The sequence below is a fragment of the Bufo gargarizans genome, chromosome 10 (genome assembly GCF_014858855.1).
Source record: "Bufo gargarizans isolate SCDJY-AF-19 chromosome 10, ASM1485885v1, whole genome shotgun sequence".
NCBI lineage: Eukaryota > Metazoa > Chordata > Amphibia > Anura > Bufonidae > Bufo > Bufo gargarizans.
In genome coordinates, this window is record NC_058089.1 from 19,517,809 (window position 1) to 19,539,022 (window position 21,214).

The 21,214-nt window shown below is 42.6% G+C and overlaps 1 protein-coding gene across 7 annotated transcripts in view; it reads right to left on the bottom strand.

Moving 5' to 3' along the window:
• PHF21A (PHD finger protein 21A) overlaps positions 1-21,214 on the bottom strand; it is a 141,817-nt gene that overhangs the window by 63,793 nt on the left and 56,810 nt on the right. For all 7 annotated transcript variants that reach the window (XM_044270548.1, XM_044270547.1, XM_044270545.1 and 4 more), the window contains exons 3-4: positions 20,437-20,469; positions 15,299-15,364 (exon numbers count right to left, since the gene is read on the bottom strand). In XM_044270548.1, the coding sequence (XP_044126483.1) occupies positions 15,299-15,364; positions 20,437-20,469 (99 nt within the window). The remainder of the gene's footprint in view (positions 1-15,298; positions 15,365-20,436; positions 20,470-21,214) is intronic.

A 21,214-nucleotide genomic window follows, 5' to 3' on the forward strand; every position in this document is an offset into this window, starting at 1 on the left:
CTTGTTAAGGAGAGAGAGGCTTTAAAGATAATTTGCACGTCAAATGCAGTGAATGAAGCAGTCAATGAAGCTCAACAGATATGCTTGACCTTGAAGGAGAAGAAAAATTAAAATTATAATTATACCTTAAGCTCTGCTTCTGATGATACAGAGACTGAATTATGGGAAACCCACCTCTGCTATACGAGGGAACACTGCATATGGTTAGGAATACACACAAAAATATATATATATATATATATATATATATATATATATATATATATATATATATATATCTTGCACACCAAGAGTGGAAATAAAAATGACCACACACTGACATTTGTATGCATGTAATGTAACTGCCCCTGCCTGGGGTATTTAGATACCTGACTTCTTTGGGTACGACTATGCGGTGCGGTTGTGTTGCGGCAGTGCTGCGTTTAAGTATGCAGTGGGCTACTATTAAACTAATGAAGAACGCACTATTCAGTGACTCTGTATAATTAATGGCCATGCGGGACCTTCAATTCCAGCACGGCCATACAGACCCAGTAAACAGTGCTGTCATCATTTGTTTAATTAGAGCCTGTTGTGTCTGCACTGTACTCGATGGCAGGACGGCCGGGTCACACATGCAGTGTGGTCGCATCACAAGACTTTGCTTGTGATGCTCCTCACATCAAGGCCAAACCTTCGCCAACTCATCACACAGCCGCACTAACATCTAGAAGATCCTAACTTGGAGGAACGTAACGTGGAGTCTGGAGCATCCAGTCTGAGGTCTTGGCGATAAGGGAAATACATCTGAGCAGAAAACGGTTGTAAGTAGCATGATACCACTGCAGCCTGCAAGAAAATAACCTTCTGGTTGAGGGTCTGTCATGGGAGACAAAACACAAGTTGCAGATCTGAGGGGACCTCATTACAGCAAAACATACTGCAAACCCTGATATTAGCAGTCTGAGCCCAGCAAAAATAACAAGCAGACAGAAAGGTTCGAGATCTACCCCCTGTTATTTTAGTGCTACAGTAATCTCACTTCTTTCCCAGGCAGGGGAGAATTCCACTCTACACTTTACCATGGAGGAAGCTCTGGATTGACACAGCATCTATGCGGACGGGAGAGCAGTCAGAAAATGATTTTATGTAAACACATTCAAGGCTGCAACTGGGATTATGCTTTCATTTAAAGCTTGGGAAGAGTCTGATTGCAGAAGGTTGATTTTTTTTTCTTCACTCAAGCTCTCTGGATAAAATAATAAGCAGGAAGCTTTGTCGGACCGGCACCGATCCTGAATATAACAGCAGCATAACTTCAGCTGGGCATTCATTAGTATTGTGTAAAGGGCCTTATGTACTGTCGACGATGGTGAAAACGGACAGCGTGCACCTCTGATAAAACCCGCAACATCTTCTCAGTCTGGATATTGGTTGCATTTGTCAGCTTGGATTAGAATGGAGCAGATAACGGAGTAAAAAACAAAACATGGGGGATAGCCTTTTGATTACAGAGCAAAAAGAAAATGACTTGTAAGGCTCTGGCCACATCACAGCACGTACAGTATATGATGAGACCATCACCTGATGTACGCCACCGTTTAGTCACACTGGGATGTCAGCCATTGGCCACAGTATTAAAAATATGCTATGCTGTATAGGTTTTGTAGGATTTGCTGCAGATATAGCCCTTTGCAATGCAAATGGTAAAATCTACACAAATTCTCTGGCAAATCTGTATCAAAAGCCAAAGCAAAATTCGGCAGCAGATTTACCTGAGGCAAATTTTGCCACGTGGGAAGGCACCCCTTAGGCCTCTTTCACACGGGCGAGATTTCCGCGCGGGTGCAATGCGTGAGGTGAATGCATTGCACCCGCACTGAATCCAAACCCAATTATTTCTATGTGGCTGTGCACATAAGCGGTATTTTTCACGCATCACTTGTGCGTTGCGTGAAAATCACAGCATGCTCTATTTTGTGCGTTTTTCACCCAACGCAGGCCCCATAGAAGTGAATTGCGCTGCGTGAAAATTGCAAGCATCCGCAAGCAAGTGCGGAGGTGGTGCGATTTTCACGCATGGTTGCTAGGAGACCATCGGGATGGGGACCCGATCATTATTATTTTCCCTTATAACATGGTTATAAGGGAAAATAATAGCATTCTTAATACAGAATGCATAGTACAATAGGGCTGGAGGGGTTAAATTTTTTTTTTAACTCACCTTAATCCACTTGTTCGCGCAGCCCGGCTTCTCTTCTTTCTTTCTTCTTTGAGGAAAAGGACCTGTGGTGACGTCACTGCGTTCATCAGGTGATCCGTCACAAGATCCATCACATGGTGATGGATCATGTGACGGACCATGTGAGGAGCGCAGTGACGTCACCACAGGTCCTTTTCCTCAAAGAAAAAAAAGAGAAGAGACGCCGGGCTGCGCGAACAAGTGGATTAAGGAGAGTTTAATATTAATTTTTTTTAACCCCTCCATCACTATTTTACTTAGCATTAAGAATGCTATTATTTTCCCTTATAACCATGTTATAAGGGAAAATAATAATGATCGGGTCCCCATCCCGATGGTCTCCTAGCAACCATACGTGAAAATCGCACCACCTCCGCACTTTCTTATAAACAGGTTATAAGGGAAAATAATAAAATCTACACAACACCTAATCGAAACCCGAACTTCTGTGAAGAAGTCCGGGTTCGGGTACCAAACATGCAGATTTTTCTCACGCACATGCAAAACTTAAAATGTTTTGCACTCGTGCGGAAAAATCGCGCATTTTCCTGCGACCCGCATACTATTCGGCCCAAATCCATGACGCCCGTGTGAAAGAGGCCTTAGGCCTATTGCACACGACCGTATGGCTTTTTCAGTGTTTTGCGGTCCGTTTTTCATGGATCCGTTGTTCCGTTTTTTGTTTCCGTTGTGTTTCCGTTTCTGTTCCGTTTTTCCGTTCCGTTTTTCCGTATGGCATATACAGTATACAGTACTTACATAGATAAAATTGGGCTGGGCATAACATTTTCAATAGATGGTTCAGGAAAAAACGGAACGGAAACGGAAGACATACGGATGCATTTCCGTATGTGTTCAGTTTTTTTTGCGGATCCATTGACTTGAATGGAGCCACGGACTGTGATTTGCGGGCAATAATAGGACATGTTCTATGTTAAAACGGAACGGAAAAACGGAAATACGGAAACGGAATGCATACGGAGTACATTCCGTTTTTTTTGCAGAACCATTGAAATGAATGGTTCCGTATACGGACCGCAAAAAACGTCCAGTAAACGGGGAAAAAAAACGGCCGTGTGCAATAGGCCTTAGAGAAGCAGCATGCGAGTGACATTCTAGTCAGGCATGTATTCAGTTTTCTCCAGTTCAAGTCTGTGAAAATGCAATACAGCCTGGCATTTTTATGGGCCAACATAAGTATATAATTTGGTGGATGGATGGCAGCGCCAAGTTCTCCATAGGGCTTATGGTGGTTCCATGCCTTTTGCAACACATAACAACCCCCCCCCCCCCCCTTGTTTTCTAAAGTCTTTTGTTGCATAGTTCCAGAAATATGTAATATATCCTTTCAGTGGAGCCTCACTTCAAGGGTACATTAAAAAACAAAAACAGTAACTGGCCGTACAATTTTATCGGTGGAATATGCTGAATAAATGTCATGCGTTTTTTTCCCGCTGCAGTCACCAACCACAATGTCTGAACACGCCCGAATAACCTCACACATTTTTAGATTGAACGGTTACTGATTTCCAATAGATTGATGAACTGGGCCTGCAGCTTCAGGTATCAGGGTTTCATATAGTAGGTTTCCTCAGACAACTCCGAAGGAGAATGTTAATGTCACGGAGCCCATCATCACCAGATTTTATTTTACTACTGAAAGCAAGAGGAGGCATTGTGTATTTATATGGACATAGAATTTATTTTATTTTATTTTTTTACCAGGGACAGTCACAGGAAGCAAGCTCAAATGGATCATCATACGCCCACACTTCCATTTGAAAATATAGAAATACAGGACAGCTTTAACCATTCTTTTCCATGGATACTGAACAGAAGATTGTGTTTACACTATGAAAGAGCCTGAACACTAATGGCAGCACATTCAGCAGCCCCTTCAGCTACAGAAAATGAAGAAATACAACAATTGCCAATTTGAAAGGAAGTGGAGCTGTAAACATGCCACATAAAAGCACAGCCAGCGCAGTAATGTACTATGTTGCTCTAAATTGTAATGTCAGGGTAAGTATCCTCTAACCAGTGATATCAGCAGAACGGCACTGCACAAATCAGCACATACCGTATAGTTTGTCACACAAACCATTTCACTTATGCATCGCACAGAACCATCCGGTACATGAAGCAGCACAACCCATGTTCGAGCAGAATCAGCGCTGAATCTCTCACTGAAATGAATGGAAATCATAAGGGGGAGCGGGAGGGGGAGGGGGAGGGGGGGGGGGGGAACAGCTCCATGTGAGTCCATGAATTTCCTGCACATTCTTTGATGTCAAAAACCTCAAGCTGTAAATGCAAGTTTGTACTGAAGTGAACACCCATTGGTCCAAAAAAAAAAAAAACATAAAAAAAAGCACACACAAAAGCACCTTTTTCCGCGCGAAAAAAAAACAAACATGCAGATTCCACTCTTTTTTTTAAGTATGTTTTTTCAAAAATCAGTTGTGTGAACTGGAACTTATGGTAAATACCCCAAATTTTCTTGGATGTGTCGATTACCATTTGATAATGCCGGGAATCGGGGGATCCCCACTGACTACAATAGGATCCAGACGATTTCAGACATAGATGGGTTTCAGTCAGACAAATACCACTGCATGCATTTATGCCAAAACAGGCCGCCAAATCTCCTAACATTAGTGCGACCCTAGCGTAAGAAAATTCATCCCAAATGCAGATGATGGACAGATCTGTTCACATGAAGAATCGTGTAGTTCAATGTGCGGGATCAGGGGAGGTTTAGGCGCTGGAAAACCTTTATTGGTTTAGTTCTATATTCATTGGTTTTATGCATGTGCTCAGTCTTTGGATGCTTTCTTAATTTTTTGCTCAGTCTCATTATGACTATGTATTTCTGAAATTATTGAAAAAAGTTATTAAGAATAGTTAACCACTTCCCATCTGGGCCATTTGCCCCCTTCCTGACCAGGCCTAATTTAGCAAAACTGACATATCTCACTTTATGTGGTAATAACTTTGGAACGCCTTTATTTATCCAAGTCATTCAGAGATTGTTTTCTCGTGACACATGGTACTTCATGATAGTCATAAATTTGAGTCAAAATTTTTTCACCTTTATTTATGAAAAAATCCCAAATTTACCCAAAAATTTAAAAAATTCGCAATTTTCTAAATTTCAATTTCTCTGCTTTTAAAACAGAAAGTGATACCTCATAAAATATTTATTACTTAACATTCCCCATATGTCTACTTTATGTTGGCATCATTTTGGAAATGTCATTTTATTTTTTTAGGACGTTAGAAGGCTTAGAAGTTTAGAAGAAATTCTTCAAATTTTTAAGAAAATTGCCAAAACCCACTTTATAAGGACCAGTTCAGGTCTGAAGTCACTTTGTGGGGCCTACATAGTGGATACCCCCATAAATGACCCCATTGTAGAAACTACACCCCTCAAGGTATTCAAAACAGATTTTACAAACTTTGTTAACCCTTTATGCGTTCCACAAGAATTCAAGGAAAATGGAGATAAAATTTTAAAATTTCACTTTTTTGGCAGATTTTCCATTTTAATCCAATTTTTTCTTTAACACATCGATGGTTAACAGCCAAACAAAACTCAATATTTATTACCCAGATTCTGCGGTTTACAGAAACACCCCACATGTGGTCATAAACTGCTGTATGGGCACATGGCAGGGCGCAGAAGAAAAGGAACTCCACATGGTTTTTAGATGCCATGTCCCATTTGAAGCCTCCCTGATGCACCCTTACAGTAGAAACTCCCAAGAAGTGACCCCATTTTGGAAACTAGGGGATAAGGTGCCAGTTTTATTAGTACTATTTTTGGGTACATATGATTTTTTGATCATTCATTATAACACTTTATGGGGCAAGGTGACCAAAAAATTGGTTGATTTAGCACAGTTTCTATTTATTTATTTTTACAGCGTTCACCTGACCGGACTGGTCAAGTGACATTTTTATAGAGCAGATTGTTACGGACGTGGCGATACCTAATATGTATACTTTTTCTCATTTATTAAAGTTTTACACAATAATAGCATTTTTGAAACCAAAAAAAGGATGATGTTTTAGTGTCTCCATGTTCCAAGAGCTATAGTTTTTTTTATTTTTAGAGAGATTTTCTTATGTAGGGGCTCATTTTTTGCGGGATGAGGTGACTGTTTTATTGGTACCATTTTGTGGGACATACGCGTTTTTGATCACTTGGTGTTGCACCTTTTGTGATGCAAGGTGACAAAAATTGCTTGTTTTGAGACCGTTTTTTTATTTATTTTTTACGGTGTTCACCCGAGGGGTTAGGTCATGTGATATTTTTATACAGCTGGTTTTTACGGACGCGGCAATACCAAATATGTCTATTTTATTTTTTCTATTTTTAATTTATTTATTTTTTTTCCCTTACTTGGGGTCTTTTTTTTTTTTTACATGTGAAACTTTTTTTTTTTTTTTTTTTCAACCCTTTATGTCCCCCATAAGGTCATACAAGACCTCTGGAGGACATTTGCTTCACTTTTTCTTTTTCACTGTTGATTTCTCCTGTAACTGGGGCTGACATAGTAGCCCCAGTTACAGAAGAAATGCACCCCCCAGAGAGGCTGTACAGCATGATTCTGCGCTGTACAGACTCAGAGCACGGCTGATCGAGGTCTCTGAAAGACCTCACACAGCTCCTGCACTCTCCGGTCCCGGCGGTCACATGACCGCCGGGCCGGAATTCTGCATACACAGCGCTCGGTGAGCGCTGTGTCTGCAGCGATCCGGAAGGCAGGGACACCTGGGAACTGTCCCTGCCTTATCTCTGGGTTGCCCTGCTGTCACTGACAGCGGGCAACCCGATCAGCAGCTGCACGATTAGCGTGCAGCTGCTGTTTCTGAAAGGACGTTTTAAAATGTGCTTTCAGAAATAGAGGTCCACCCATAGGACGTTTATATCCTATGGGCGGACGGAAAGTGGTTAAAAAAAAAAAAAAAAAAGGGCAAATTCTTTGCACAATTTCACTCCAGTAGGTGAGAGGTGTAGAAATTGAAGTAACATAACGGCAACATTGCTTCCAGCAAAACGGACTTTGAAAAACACACACGGATGTGTGAATGGACCCTTAGGGTGGTATATCATCTGCAGTATTTCCAAACACTGACAGCGGCAATGTGCGTTCCGCACGTTGCCGGCACTAATAGAATATACCTATTCTTGTCCGCAATTGCGGACAAGAATAGGACATGTTCTATTTTTTTAGACATGCTTGGCAGCTGCTTATCTACTACTAAAATAACATGTGCATGTAAGCAGTGAGGGGATGGAGTAGCTGTCGGCTAAAGAACTGACAGCCATCTACTTTTTGCCTTGGAGTGAAATAAAAAAAATCCAAAATGGCATACAATTGTGGCGCAAATAAGCTGAAAAAGTCATAAAGCCCTATTCTGAAACTTTTTGAATGCAGAAATCTAGTGCATGGGGCTCGATAAATTCAGCCCCCAATTTGTGTTTGACATGCCGAGAAAAGTCTGGAGACTTCACAGATTTTATTTATGTGCTCAGAAACCCTTCCATCAATGTTGAACAGTGGGTCTACTCATAAAAATAAATTATAATGGAGTCTGCCTACAACCACGCTGAACAGGTTGAGGATGACAATGACAGCGTGCGAGAGAAGCCATTGGTACTAACTTATTTTAATTTAGAATTTAATGAGCTCCACTGCTGTTGAAGCCGCTTTATGATCAATCCACATTATTTCGTGCAAGTTATTCACATACCCAACATTATTAAATGAGGTTTAGGAGGATAGAAAAATACAACACTTTCTCCTAGAAATAGCACAAATCTTGCCCATTTTGTGCCTGGTGCTGAAAATTAGCCCCATTCACTTGGAGAAAAAAAAAAAAAAAAACAACAGTAGCAGACAGGCCATGGAGACGAGCGACTGTATTTCTTGGGGAAAGCAGCATTGACTGCCAAAGAAACAAGTCAACCCACTTTCTACACTAGACCATTTGGCCGACAGCTCTCTCAGTGTATGCGTTTTCAGTAAGGAGAAAAAACGTGTCCAAAAGCAGTTATCTCCTGGGAGAACAAGGGATTGGGCGCTGAAATTCAACACACACAATTCTTCTCTCCCCCATCATCACCTACCAACCCTACCGAAAGCGACGGGTTCGGCCAGCAATAGTCTAATGTGTGGGGGTCTTAGGCCAGGAATGGGGTGGGTGAAAAGATTAATTTAAGTGGTAGTTTTCAAAAACATTCCTAGGACAACTTCTATGAAAAAAACATGAGATAGGGTATGCCATGGTATGTTCACATTTATTTTGTAACACTTCAGTGCCATGTCACTGGACCCCAAAATTGTCTGCAGCTAGTGGTTGCCCCTAATTAGCATGACTATTCTACAGGGCCCCCTTACAGCATCCAGATAATCGATAACAAGCATCCATATAAACGTGCGTTCGCGATTATCTGTTGGTGTAAAGGTGCACTTGTTCATCGGGTAATACATTGTTGGTCCGGTCATCTAAATCATCGTTTGAAGGCAGCAGATTGTGCTGTCTATGCAGCGTCTCCTTTATTAACGAGCAGGCGCTTGCCACGAAGGAAAGCTTCATTTCCGACAATCGTCTGCTCTATCTAGGAGTCTAAAGCCTTATTGTGCGATTTGGCTGTGTGTTGCATGTGATTAAAGATTTGCAACACCCATTTCACACAAAAAAGCTGCAGATACACACAGCTTTGCTGGACAAAATCACTTGGGATTTGCAAACTCATCACATTATGGTTGCATTACATTGCACCCACATGCAGGTTACTTGTGATGTCGCAAGGCAACCCTGTGATTGCCGTGTATCCCTGGCCTAAATTAAAGGAGTTTACTGGGTTTTAGATACCGATTCTTCACTAGGATTCACTTAAATGGGAGGAGAGTTACATTAAAAGGGTTTTCTGAGATTTTAATACTGATGACTTATCCTCTGGATAGTTCATCAGTATCTGGTGGGGGTCTGACACCCGGTTTCCCTGCAGATCAGCTGTTTGAGCAGGAACTGGCGTTCCTTTTCCTAGGCAGAGTGATGACGACACTTTCATGTGTCACGTGAATAGGACTGAGCACAATAGCAAGCACAACCACTATACACTGTACTGTGCTGTGCTAGGTGATGAGAGAAGGCCGCAGTGCTCACAGGAGCACCACTGTCTTCTCAAACAGCTGATGGGCGGGGGTCCCAGGTGTCCAACCCCCACCAATCAGATACTGATGAACTATCCAGAGGATAACATTTCGAAAAACATTTTTAACCACATACGGCCACTAAACAATGGAGCTTTCTGCTTCTGGCTCCATCCACAGTTTTTTCCAGCGCCGGGTGGCTGCTGAGAACAGTTGATCAGTGGGGGTTCTGGGTGTCTGATCCCACAGATCTATAACAAGGATAGGTCATCCATAGCTAGAACCAGGAAACCCCCATTAAAGGGGTTGTCTCATCATGGACATGGGTTCGGTCCCACCGCTGGGACCAGCACCTATATCGAGAACGGACCCCCGCAAGGTGGTGGCTGGAGTACTCCGGTCCGGCCACCACCAAGCCGGTTCCCTATAGAAGTGAACGGGAGCGCATCGCGCATGCGTGGCCCCCACTCCCATTCATTTCTATGGGGCCGACAGAAAGTCATCCCTTGGCTATTTTCGCCGGCCCCAAAGAAAATGAATGGAGGGAAGCTGAGACGCGTACCTATAAGACAATGGGGGCATATCCAAGTGATATACCCTCATTGTCCATGATGATCCAACCCATTTGAAACAACTTTGCAAAGTGGCTCGACTGCAAATTTCTTCAGCAATAAACATGTGTATAGTCTGAAGTTCACTGCAGTCATCAGCCCATACAGTTAGCCGATCAATTGTTTATCACATCTTATCAATGGTATATTCACATTCTGGATTATTTTTTTTAAACCCAAGATATTCATAGCGCTACACAAATTAGTACCTACACTAAAAATAAAGACCCAACGTGGGGATCCTCCTTTCTACAGCTATCGATACCTTTAATAGTGGAACGCTTTACTCATCTGACTAAAGTTAAAATAATGAAAAGGACTCTGAAAGGAAACAAAGAAAATGTGTACAACGCTGCACCCTGGATGACTTAAGTTATAAATATTTTAAGTCCATTTCTCTGTATTTCTAAGTGTAAGCTGGCATCCTGCAGAGCTGCTCTTGAATAAAATAGGACTCTTCAATCCTAAACCATTATAATAAATTCACAGCTGGGGTAACATTACTGCTGCCCACTTAGCAGCCCCCAAAGCCTAAAAATACAGTTGTTAAGTGCTTTCATTTTCATTACCCTAAAAGCAGACATTGTTCGTCGCAGGTTTTAAAACAGAGGACGTTGTTTGAGGAGAAAGTGCTCCGAATAGATTGGCATCTTGGTGCACGCCGCAACATTATTGAGAATTTGTACAAACAATCAAGATTGGTGTTCAAAAGGTCACAATGAAATTAAGAGAGATTGTAAAACCCAAAATATCCAACAATTTCCTGTGTTGCTTAAACCACAAAAAAAATTAAAAAAATCTAAAAATAATAAATCATCATCTAGTAAATTCCACACAAGCCCATCGATTTTCTGAAAATAGACAAAGATTATAATACAGGTCGCACGCGAGGGGATCCCGAAGCCTGGTGTCCTATGAAGTAATTGGGATAAAGGCAAAGAACTGTTGCCTGCAAATCAAAAGGCTCAACATTTTTCCCCTTTCCACGGTTTCATGGGTGCAACCCTTTATTTAAAAATATTATACATTTATTATCATCTTTTGCTTTCCATGTATTTCCTCTGGTGCTGCTGCTAATGGGCTCTAGACAGATCAGTCTCCTTCCCTCTCTGACAGCTGACAATAAAGTCCCATCTTACTTTCCAATACTCTTTTTTACGATTCCTTCTAGTATCAACAGGAGCTGTAAGAAATTTTTGATATTAAAGGGGTTGGCCACTTTCTGGCTACTATTGATCAATGTGTTTGCAAGATGTGTACCTGGCACAGAATATAACCTTTGTTACTATTCTGTGCTGTTTGCTATAATTCATATGCTGTCCACATATTCTGCACCATATGTCCTGTCCATAAATTCATGGAGGGTCATGTGAACAGACACATCACAATGCCTCCCCATTAAATCACACTGTACCTGCACTAAACTCCCAATAGAGCAAGTGCAGATGGCAGGTGTGGCGTATTTGAATGGAGGAGACTGAGGGATTTTCCTGGTCACGATCGTCTAGCCGCCATTTTATGGCCAGCACAAAAGACTTGCCAACAATGGGGCATATCTTATGAAATATAGAAAATGGGGCAGAACGTCAAAGGCTACAGGAAAAAACGCAACATATGGTCGTCTTACAAACACACTGATCAACAGTAGCCAGCCCCTTTAATTTTCTGACAGATTTCATCAAAAGGGATTTTACCATGAATATTTATGACTTTATCCACAGGATAGGTGATAGAAATCTGACCACTGGTGGTCTTATTGCTGGGACCCTCACCCATCATGAAAATGGGGGTCCACGAATCCTCTGTGTGAATGAAGGGGCAGTGTACAGTCATGTGAAAAAATTAGGACACCCTTTGAAAGCATGTGGTTTTTTGTAACATTTTTAATAAAAGGTTATTTCATCTCCGTTTCAACAATACAGAGAGATTAAAGTAATCCAACTAAACAAAGAAAACTGAAGAAAAGTCTTTTCAAGATCTTCTGTAAATGTCATTCTACAAAAATGCCTATTCTAACTGAGGAAAAAGATAGGACACCCTTGCCCCTAATAGCGAGTGTTACCTCCTTTGGCTGAAATAACTGCAGTGAGACTGTTCTTGTAGCCATCTACCAGTCTTCGACATCGGTCTGAGGAAATTTTACCCCACTCCTCAATGCAGAACTTTTTCAGCTGTGAGATGTTTGAGGGGTTTCTTGCACGTACAGCCCTTTTCAAGTCACCCCACAGCATCTCAATGGGATTCAAATCTGGACTTTGACTTGGCCATTCCAGGACTCTCCATTTCTTCTTTTTCAGCCAATCTTTGGTTGATTTACTAGTATGTTTTGGGTCATTGTCATGTTGCATGGTCCAGTTCCGCTTCAGCTTTAATTTTCTAACTGATGGTCTCACATGTTCTTCAAGCACCTTCTGATACACAGTAGAATTCATCGTGGATTCTATGATGGTGAGCTGACCAGGTCCTGCTGCAGCAAAGCAGCCCCAAACCATGACACTTCCACCTCCATGCTTCACAGTTGGTATGAGGTTCTTTTCTTGGAATGCTGTGTTTGGTTTACGCCAAACATGTCCTCTGCTGTTGTGTCCAAATAATTCAATTTTGGACTCATCTGTCCAAAGAACATTATTCCAGAAGTCCTGGTCTTTGTCAACTTTATCTCTGGCAAATGTCAGTCTGGCCTCGATGTTTCTCTTGGAAAGCAAAAGGTTTCCTCCTTGCACACCTCCCATGCAAGTTAAACTTGTACAGTCTCTTTCTGATTGTAGAGGCATGTACTTCTACATCAACAGTAGCCAGAGCCTGCTGTAGTTCTCGAGATGACACTTTAGGGTTTTTGGAGACCTCTTTTAGCATCTTGCGGTCTGCTCTTGGGGTGAACTTGCTGGGGCGACCAGTCCTGGGCATGTTGGCAGTTGTTTTGAAAGCCCTCCACTTGTAGACTATCTTCTGGACAGTGGAATGGCTGATTTCAAAATCTTTTGAGATCTTTTTAAATCCCTTCCCAGACTCATAGGCTGCTACAATCTTTTTTCTGAAGTCCTCTGACAGCTCTTTTGCTCTCACCATGGTGCTCACTCTCACTTCAACAGTCAGGAGCACACCAAACTAAATGTCTGAGGTTTAAATAGGGCAAGCCTCATTCAACATGCAGAGTAACGATCTACTAATTATGTGCACCTGGTGTGATATACCTGTGTGAGATCTGAGCCAATTTAAGAGGGAATACATGTGAGGGTGTCCTATCTTTTTCCTCAGTTAGAATAGGCATTTTTGTAGAATGACATTTACAGAAGATCTTGAAAAGACTTTTCTTCAGTTTTCTTTGTTTAGTTGGATTACTTTAATCTCTCTGTATTGTTGAAACGGAGATGAAATAACCTTTTATTAAAAATGTTACAAAAAACCACATGCTTTCAAAGGGTGTCCTAATTTTTTCACATGACTGTATGTGTGTGACCACTGCTCCATGTACTATCATAGGACAGGTAGAGATGGCAGAATGCTGCACTTTGCAGTACCATACAAGTGAAGGGACTGGTGGTCACGGATGCGCACTTCCACTCCATTCACACAGGGGACCACTGTTTTTGTGATTGGTAGGGTTCTCAGTAGTCTGACCCTCCCACAGTCATACGTTTATCACCTACCCACAGGACAGGTGATTAACATGATGGTAAAACCCCTTTCCTTACATCTGCCAAAATGTTAAGGGGGTTGATCAAGAGACTGCTGAGGTTGATCAAGAGTCACCACCACTGCAACAAAAACACTACGTCACAGGCTGCAGCCTGGGGAAGGGGAGAGAGGCAGCACTGGATTGGAGGGGGCACAGAAGGGTAGGTTTAAGTTTATTTTTAATAGGCTTCCACAGTTTCCCTAAATAAAAAAGAACTTGAACAATAAGGGGATAAGTGTCTGATTGGCAGGGGTCCAACCTGCCAATCAAGAGGACAGGGATGCACAGCCTGTCTGTTGCTTCATTCAACTCTATAGCACTGCTAGAGATAGCGGGGTACAATCGGTGGGTTACCTCCGGCAGCCCCATGGAGCTGCATCGATTAGCAGTGCACGTGCTTAACCACCACTGTATTCAAACAGGGAAGAACAGGCCCCCGTTCTCATGATCATGGGGTCCCGGCTGCTGGACCCCTGCCAATAAGACACTTTACAGGATAGGGCAGAGATCAGCAACCTTAGTCACTACAGCTGCTGTTGAACTACAACTCCCAGCATGGGAACTTGTTCAGCTGTTCTTATAACTCCCATAGCTGCAGTTTCAGGACAGCTGGGGTGCCAAAGGTTGCCGATCCCTGGGATAGGAGAAAAGCAGTCTTCACGGGACAACCCTTTTAATATCAAAGCTTTCTTACATCTACTACTAAATACTAGAAGGCAGACATCCATTTTCTGTCTTGTAAATGACAGCATCCACTCCTGCGAGACGTTTCATTTAGACACACCCATAAACACATTCATTTACCCGACTCAGTTACCCCTCCTCGGAAAAACACAGTTCATTACATTAATCACTGCAAAGTAGCACTTTGTACCAATCTGTTCTACAAAACCCTCAAACGTGAAAACATGCAGACAATGACAAGAAGAGAACTTTGATATGTGGCGCTTGTGATGTATTAATCGCTATGTTCCATCTGGAAAATAGAAAAAAAAACAAAGCCATTTTTCCCTCTATGCTGACAAGTACAATATATTGATTGATAGCTCTGCATGACACCAATGTATTCAGTGTAAGTCAGAAAAGGATAAGACAACGGGTTTCCAATCTGTGGCTCACCAGCTGTTGTGGAACTACAGCTCCCAGTATGCCCCGAATGACTGTGGCCGTCAGAGCATGCTGGAAGTTCAGCAAAACCTAGAAGGACACAGGTTGGAGACCACAGCTCCAGGAGTCTCTATGAATTCACCACCTAAACACTCCAGGTGGCCATGATGAAGACACATCATAGTGGGTATGGACTTCAATGTATGTGGATTGTCCATGTACCGTACCTTTTGAAGGTAAATGCATAAATGAACCCACTCTTTCCAGACTTTTGCACTTTCTGATATCTCAGCTTGGGAAACAAATGACAACAGAGCACATTTCAAAAATGTAAGACTTTGTGGGTCAAGTGGGTTTTTACATCATCAAGAGCCCCTTTAATTACTTCCCAAAGGGAACATGCATTACCACTGATCGGCTAAGAAATATAGACTATATAAGTGGCACTACACAAACATAAGAGCACTTAATGGTCTTCAAAATAAATAAATAAATACAACAATATTGAACTTGCCTGCTTTTCACTCAGTGATGTGATTTTGGCTTGGAGTTCATGGAGCTGTTTCTTCAAGTCTGCATTCTAAAGAGAAAATATATTCATATGTACCCGGATGCAATAGCATAATCAACACTTGTACGTAGGAGTGCGGTCCGCAACGCACAGGCACCAGACGCGAACTCCGCTGACTTGAATGGTCTGTGATCCGCAAAAGATAGGACATGTCTTGTCTTTTGCAGTGCAGAGGCACGGACCTGAAAGCCCACGGAAGCGCTTTGTAGTGTTTCCGTGAGCTTCCGATCCCTGTTCCACAAAAGGTAGGACATATCCTATCTGTTTCCATATCTTGCAGATCACTGACTTATTCAAGTCAATGGGTCAGTTTCAGCAGCACGGAGTGCACACGGCCAGTGCCCGTATATTGCTAACCCTTCACCTCCCCTGACATGTCTGTTCTAGTAAATACTTGCATTCCTCATGTAATGACAATTCTGGACCATCTTTTCTCATAACTATGCTGTGCTGTCAATTATTCCTATTAGAAGTTTATGGATAAATTGCCACCTGGGTGTTACCGTTTCCCTTTTCATACACTTTCTATTGAGGCATCTTCATTCCCTCTTCAGCAGCGAAGACAGGCAGCGCTTGATGATCTCTTTTTAAACCACGTTTTAGTGAATGGCAGGCTCTCTGTACTAGGACACTAACCAATCAAAACCTTTGAGAGGTCAATATGACATCAAAAGTTTATGTAAAGTGTAGCTAGACTTTAAGTCTACTTTCACACTGGCGTTTTGGCATTCCGTTTCTGAGATCCGTTCAGGGCTCTCACAAGCGGTTTAGAACTGATCAGTTTTGCCCTAATGCATTCTGAATGGAAAAGGATCCACTCAGAATGCATCAGTTTGCCTCCGTTCCGTCTCCATTCCGCTCTGTAGGCGGACACTGCTTGCAGCGTTTTGGTGTCAGTCTAACGAAACTGAGCCAAACGGATCCGTCCTGGCACACAATGTAAATAAATGGGGACGGATCAGTTTTCTATGACACAATCTAGCACAATAGAAAACGGATCCGTCCTCTATTGACTTTCAATGGTGTTTAAGACTGATCCGTCTTGGCTATGTTAAAGGGAACCTGTCACCTAAAAAATGCATTTACACCTGCCAGCAGTACCTCATAGTAGCCCGCAGCCTGTTAATAATCATATGTTTCATGTGGTTGTCCGATGCTGCGCAAGTTCAAAAAATGCAGTTTTATTCTCTATCAGAGCTATAGTGCCGGCCAGCTTGAAGTCAAACCTGGCTAACAGCGGTAGCAGGAGATAGGATAGCGCATTATTACAGAGCGCACCGCACTTGCGCGAGACTTGGGGAATCGCGCCCGCACTGCAAGCTGTCACTCTCAGGCAAGAGGGGACGGTTAGGGGGCATGGTTACCTTGACTTGAAGCAAGGAGGCTGCTGACCCTTTGACTTCAAGTTGGCCGGCACTATAGCACTGATAGAGAAAAAAATTACGTTTTTTGAACTTACACAGCATCGGACAACAGGATGAAATATATGATTAGCAACAGGCTGCGGGCTACTATGAAGTACTGCTGGCGGGTGTAGATGCATTTTTGATGTGACAGGTTCCCTTTAACCACTTCAGCCCCGCTAGCTGAAACCCCCTTCATGACCAGAGCACTTTTTACACTTCGGCACTACACTCCTTTCACCGTTTATCGCTCGGTCATGCAACTTACCACCCAAATGAATTTTACCTCCTTTTCTTCTCACTAATAGAGCTTTCATTTGGTGGTATTTTATTGCTGCTGACATTTTAACTTTTTTTGTTATTAATCGAAATGTAACGATTTTTTTGCAAAAAAATGACATTTTTCACTTTCAGCTGTAAAATTTAGCAAAAAAAACGACATCCATATATAAATTTTTTGCTAAATTTATAGTTCTACATGTCTTTGATAAAAAAAAAAATGTTTGGGCAAAAAAAAAAATTGTTTGGGTAAAAGTTATAGCGTTTACAAACTATGGTACAAAAATGTGAATTTCCGCTTTTTGAAGCAGCTCTGACTTTCTGAGCACCTGTCATGATTCCTGAGGTTCTACAATGCCCAGACAGTAGAAGAACCCCACAAATGACCCCATTTCAGAAAGTAGACACCCTAAGGTATTCGCTGATGGGCATAGTGAGTTCATAGAACTTTTTATTTTTTGTCACAAGTTAGCGGAAAATGATGATGATTTTTTATTTTTATTTTTTTCTTACAAAGTCTCATATTCCACTAACTTGCGACAAAAAATAAAAAACTCTAGGAACTCGCCATGCCCCTCACGGAATACCTTGGGGTGTCTTCTTTCCAAAATGGGGTCACTTGTGGGGTAGTTATACTGCCCTGGCAATTTAGGGGCCCAAATGTGTGAGAAGAACTTTGCAATCAAAATGTGTAAAAAATGACCGGTGAAATCCGAAAGGTTCACTTTGGAATATGTGCCCCTTTGCCCACCTTGGCTGCAAAAAAGTGTCACACATCTGGTATCGCCGTACTCAGGAGAAGTTGGGGAATGTGTTTTGGGGTGTCATTTTACATATACCCATGCTGGGTGAGAAAAATATCTTGGCAAAAGACAACTTTTCCAATTTTTTTATACAAAGTTGGCATTTGACCAAGATATTTTTCTCACCCAGCATGGGTATATGTAAAATGACACCCCAAAACACATTCCCCAACTTCTCCTGAGTACGGCGATACCAGATGTGTCACACTTTTTTGCAGCCTAGATGCGCAAAGGTGCCCAAATTCCTTTTAGGAGGGCATTTTTAGACATTTGGATCCCAGACTTCTTCTCACACTTTCGGGCCCCTAAAAAGCCAGGGCAGTATAAATACCCCACATGTGACCCCACTTTGGAAAGAAGACACCCCGAGGTATTCAATCAGGGGCCTGGCGAGTTCATAGAAATTATATATTATTTTTTTTTGCATAAGTTAGCGGATATTGATTTTTTTAGTTTTTTTCTCACAAAGTCTCACTTTCCGCTAACTTAGGACAAAAATTTCAATCTTTCATGGACTCAATATGCCCCTCACGGAATACCTTGGGGTGTCTTCTTTCCGAAATGGGGTCACATGTGGGGTATTTATACTGCCCTGGCTTTTTAGGGGCCCTAAAGCGTGAGAAGAAGTCTGGAATATAAATGTCTAAAAATGTTTACGCATTTGGATTCCGTTAGGGGTATGGCGAGTTCATGGGAGATTTCCGCTAACTTGGGCCAAAAAAATGTCTGAATGGAGCCTTACAGGGGGGGGGGGGGGGGGGGGTGATCAATGACAGGGGGGTGATCACCCATATAGACTCCCGGATCACCCCCCTGTCATTGATCACCCCCCTGGTAAGGCTCCATTCAGACGTCCGTATGATTTTTACGGATCCATGGATCGGATCTGCAAAACACATGCGGACATCTGAATGGAGCCTTACAGGGGGGTGATCAATGACAGGGGGGTGATCACCCATATAGACTCCCTGATCACCCCCCTGTCATTGATCACCCCCCTGTAAGGCTCCATTCAGACGTCCGTATGATTTTTACGGATACATGGATCGGATCCGCAAAACACATGCGGACGTCTGAATGGAGCCTTACAGGGGAGTTATCAATGACAGGGGGTGATCAGGGTGATCACCCTCCTGTCACTGATCACCCCCCCTGTAAGGCTCCATTCAGACGTCCGTATGATTTTTACGGATCCATGGATCGGATCCGCAAAACACATGCGGACGTCTGAATGGAGCTTTACAGGGGGGGGTTTATCAATGACAGGGGTGATCAGGGTGATCACCCCCCTGTCACTGATCACCCCCCCTGTAAGGCTCCATTCAGACGTCCGTATGATTTTTACGGATCCATGGATACATGGATCGGATCCGCAAAACACATGCGGACGTCTGAATGGAGCTTTACAGGGGGGGTTATCAATGACAGGGGGTGATCAGGGTGATCACCCCCCTGTCACTGATCACCCCCCCCTGTAAGGCTCCATTCAGACGTCCGTATGATTTTTACGGATCCATGGATACATGGATCGGATCCGCAAAACACATGCGGACGTCTGAATGGAGCCTTACAGGGGGGTGATCAATGACAGGCGGGTGATCAATGACAGGGGGTGATCAGGGAGTGTATATGGGTGATCACCCGCCTGTCATTGATCACCCCCCTGTAAGGCTCCATTCAGACGTCCGCATGTGTTTTGCGGATCCGATCCATGTATCCGTGGATCCGTAAAAATCATACGGACGTCTGAACGGAGCCTGACAGGGGGGTGATCAATGACAGGGGGGTGATCAGGGAGTTTATATGGGGTGATCATGGGTTCATAAAGGGTTAATAAGTGACCATTGTGTAGTGTAGTGTAGTGTAGTGTTTGGGTGCGACTTTACTGACCTACCTGTGTCCTCTGGTGGTCGATCCTAACAAAAGGGACCACCAGAGGACCAGGTAGCAGGTATATTAGACGCTGTTATCAAAACAGCATCTAATATACCTGTTAGGGGTTAAAAAAAATCAGGCCGGAGATAAAACCGTAGCATGCTGCGGTATTAGCTCTGTCCTGATCAGTCAAAAAGACTGAACTGAAGACATCTTGATGCATCCTGAACGGATTACTCTCCATTCAGAATGCATAGGGATAAAACTGATCATTTTTTTTCCGGTATAGATCCACTAGGACGGAACTCTATGCTGGAAAAGAAAAACGCAAGTGTGAAAGTACCCTAAGGCTGTTCTTCTGTTATTCATCCTAGAAATGTATTAATATTAATGTTATCAATTGGGGGTGTGCTGTTTTACTGTCTGTCACTGTCCAATCAGCGCTGACTGGTGCCAAACTATGTAGGGACATGCCGCTATGAAAAAAAAAGGGATGGTAACGCCAAGTTATCAACTTATTCATTAATATTCAGGAGGAATAACAGAGGAACAGCCCAACTCAGAATTCTAAGAAAATATGCTCCAGAATAGCTTTTTCATGGGGAATACAAGTATTTACTAAAACAGACACGTCGGGAAAGCAGAAACATTTATTATTAATAATACAATGTACTCCAAAGACCCAAGTATTTTTAATTAAGAAAAGATAAAGAATTTTTACCTGTGGATCTTGCTTCATTTGAGCAACCAATTTCTGTTGAAAAAAGTAAAAAAACTCATTTAAAATTATTTCTTCAATGTTAACAAACGATAAAAGACATTTATGGAACCATTATCTTTAATGAATGCACTTTAGCAATCGTTAGTCTCCTTTGTGTAATCTGCTCAGAGATTTGCTCTTTAGACGACTTCGGCCGTGTTCACACTGGCACACTTTATAGTTTGTCTCCGTTATAGGAGAACTAAAATAACACATGCACCAGGTACATCACACGACGGGCATATCATACAACCCGACATTTTTCTGGACAAAATAGTGCTCTGTTGTCCCAAATTTTTGACAGAATCTGAAGTTTACGTGGTATTATGGGGGCTCGGTTACAGCTGTATAGTAGTCCAAGTCTCTTTCTCTGAGAATCGTACTTTGAAAGATTAACTGAGTTGTCACCACTCAACATTTCATGGCCGAGATGGAACTAACCACAGTAAGCACCGGATGGTGTTACGGAAACATCCAAGCAGATGATGTTGCGCTCTTTCCGTAAGGCTAGTTTCACGTCAGTAGCAGCAATTCCAGAGTTCTCCAGATCCGGCACTGCCGGATGCTACCGGAATGCCCACCAACCACATTAACTATAATGGGGTCTAGCCGAGATCTGGCAGCAATCCGGGAAAAATGCAGACAGTTGGTAGGACAGAAACCGCTGCACTCTGTGGTTTGTGTCTGGACGATTCCCAGCATTCTGTGCCGGAACTGGAAGCCGGATCTCCCTGCCTAA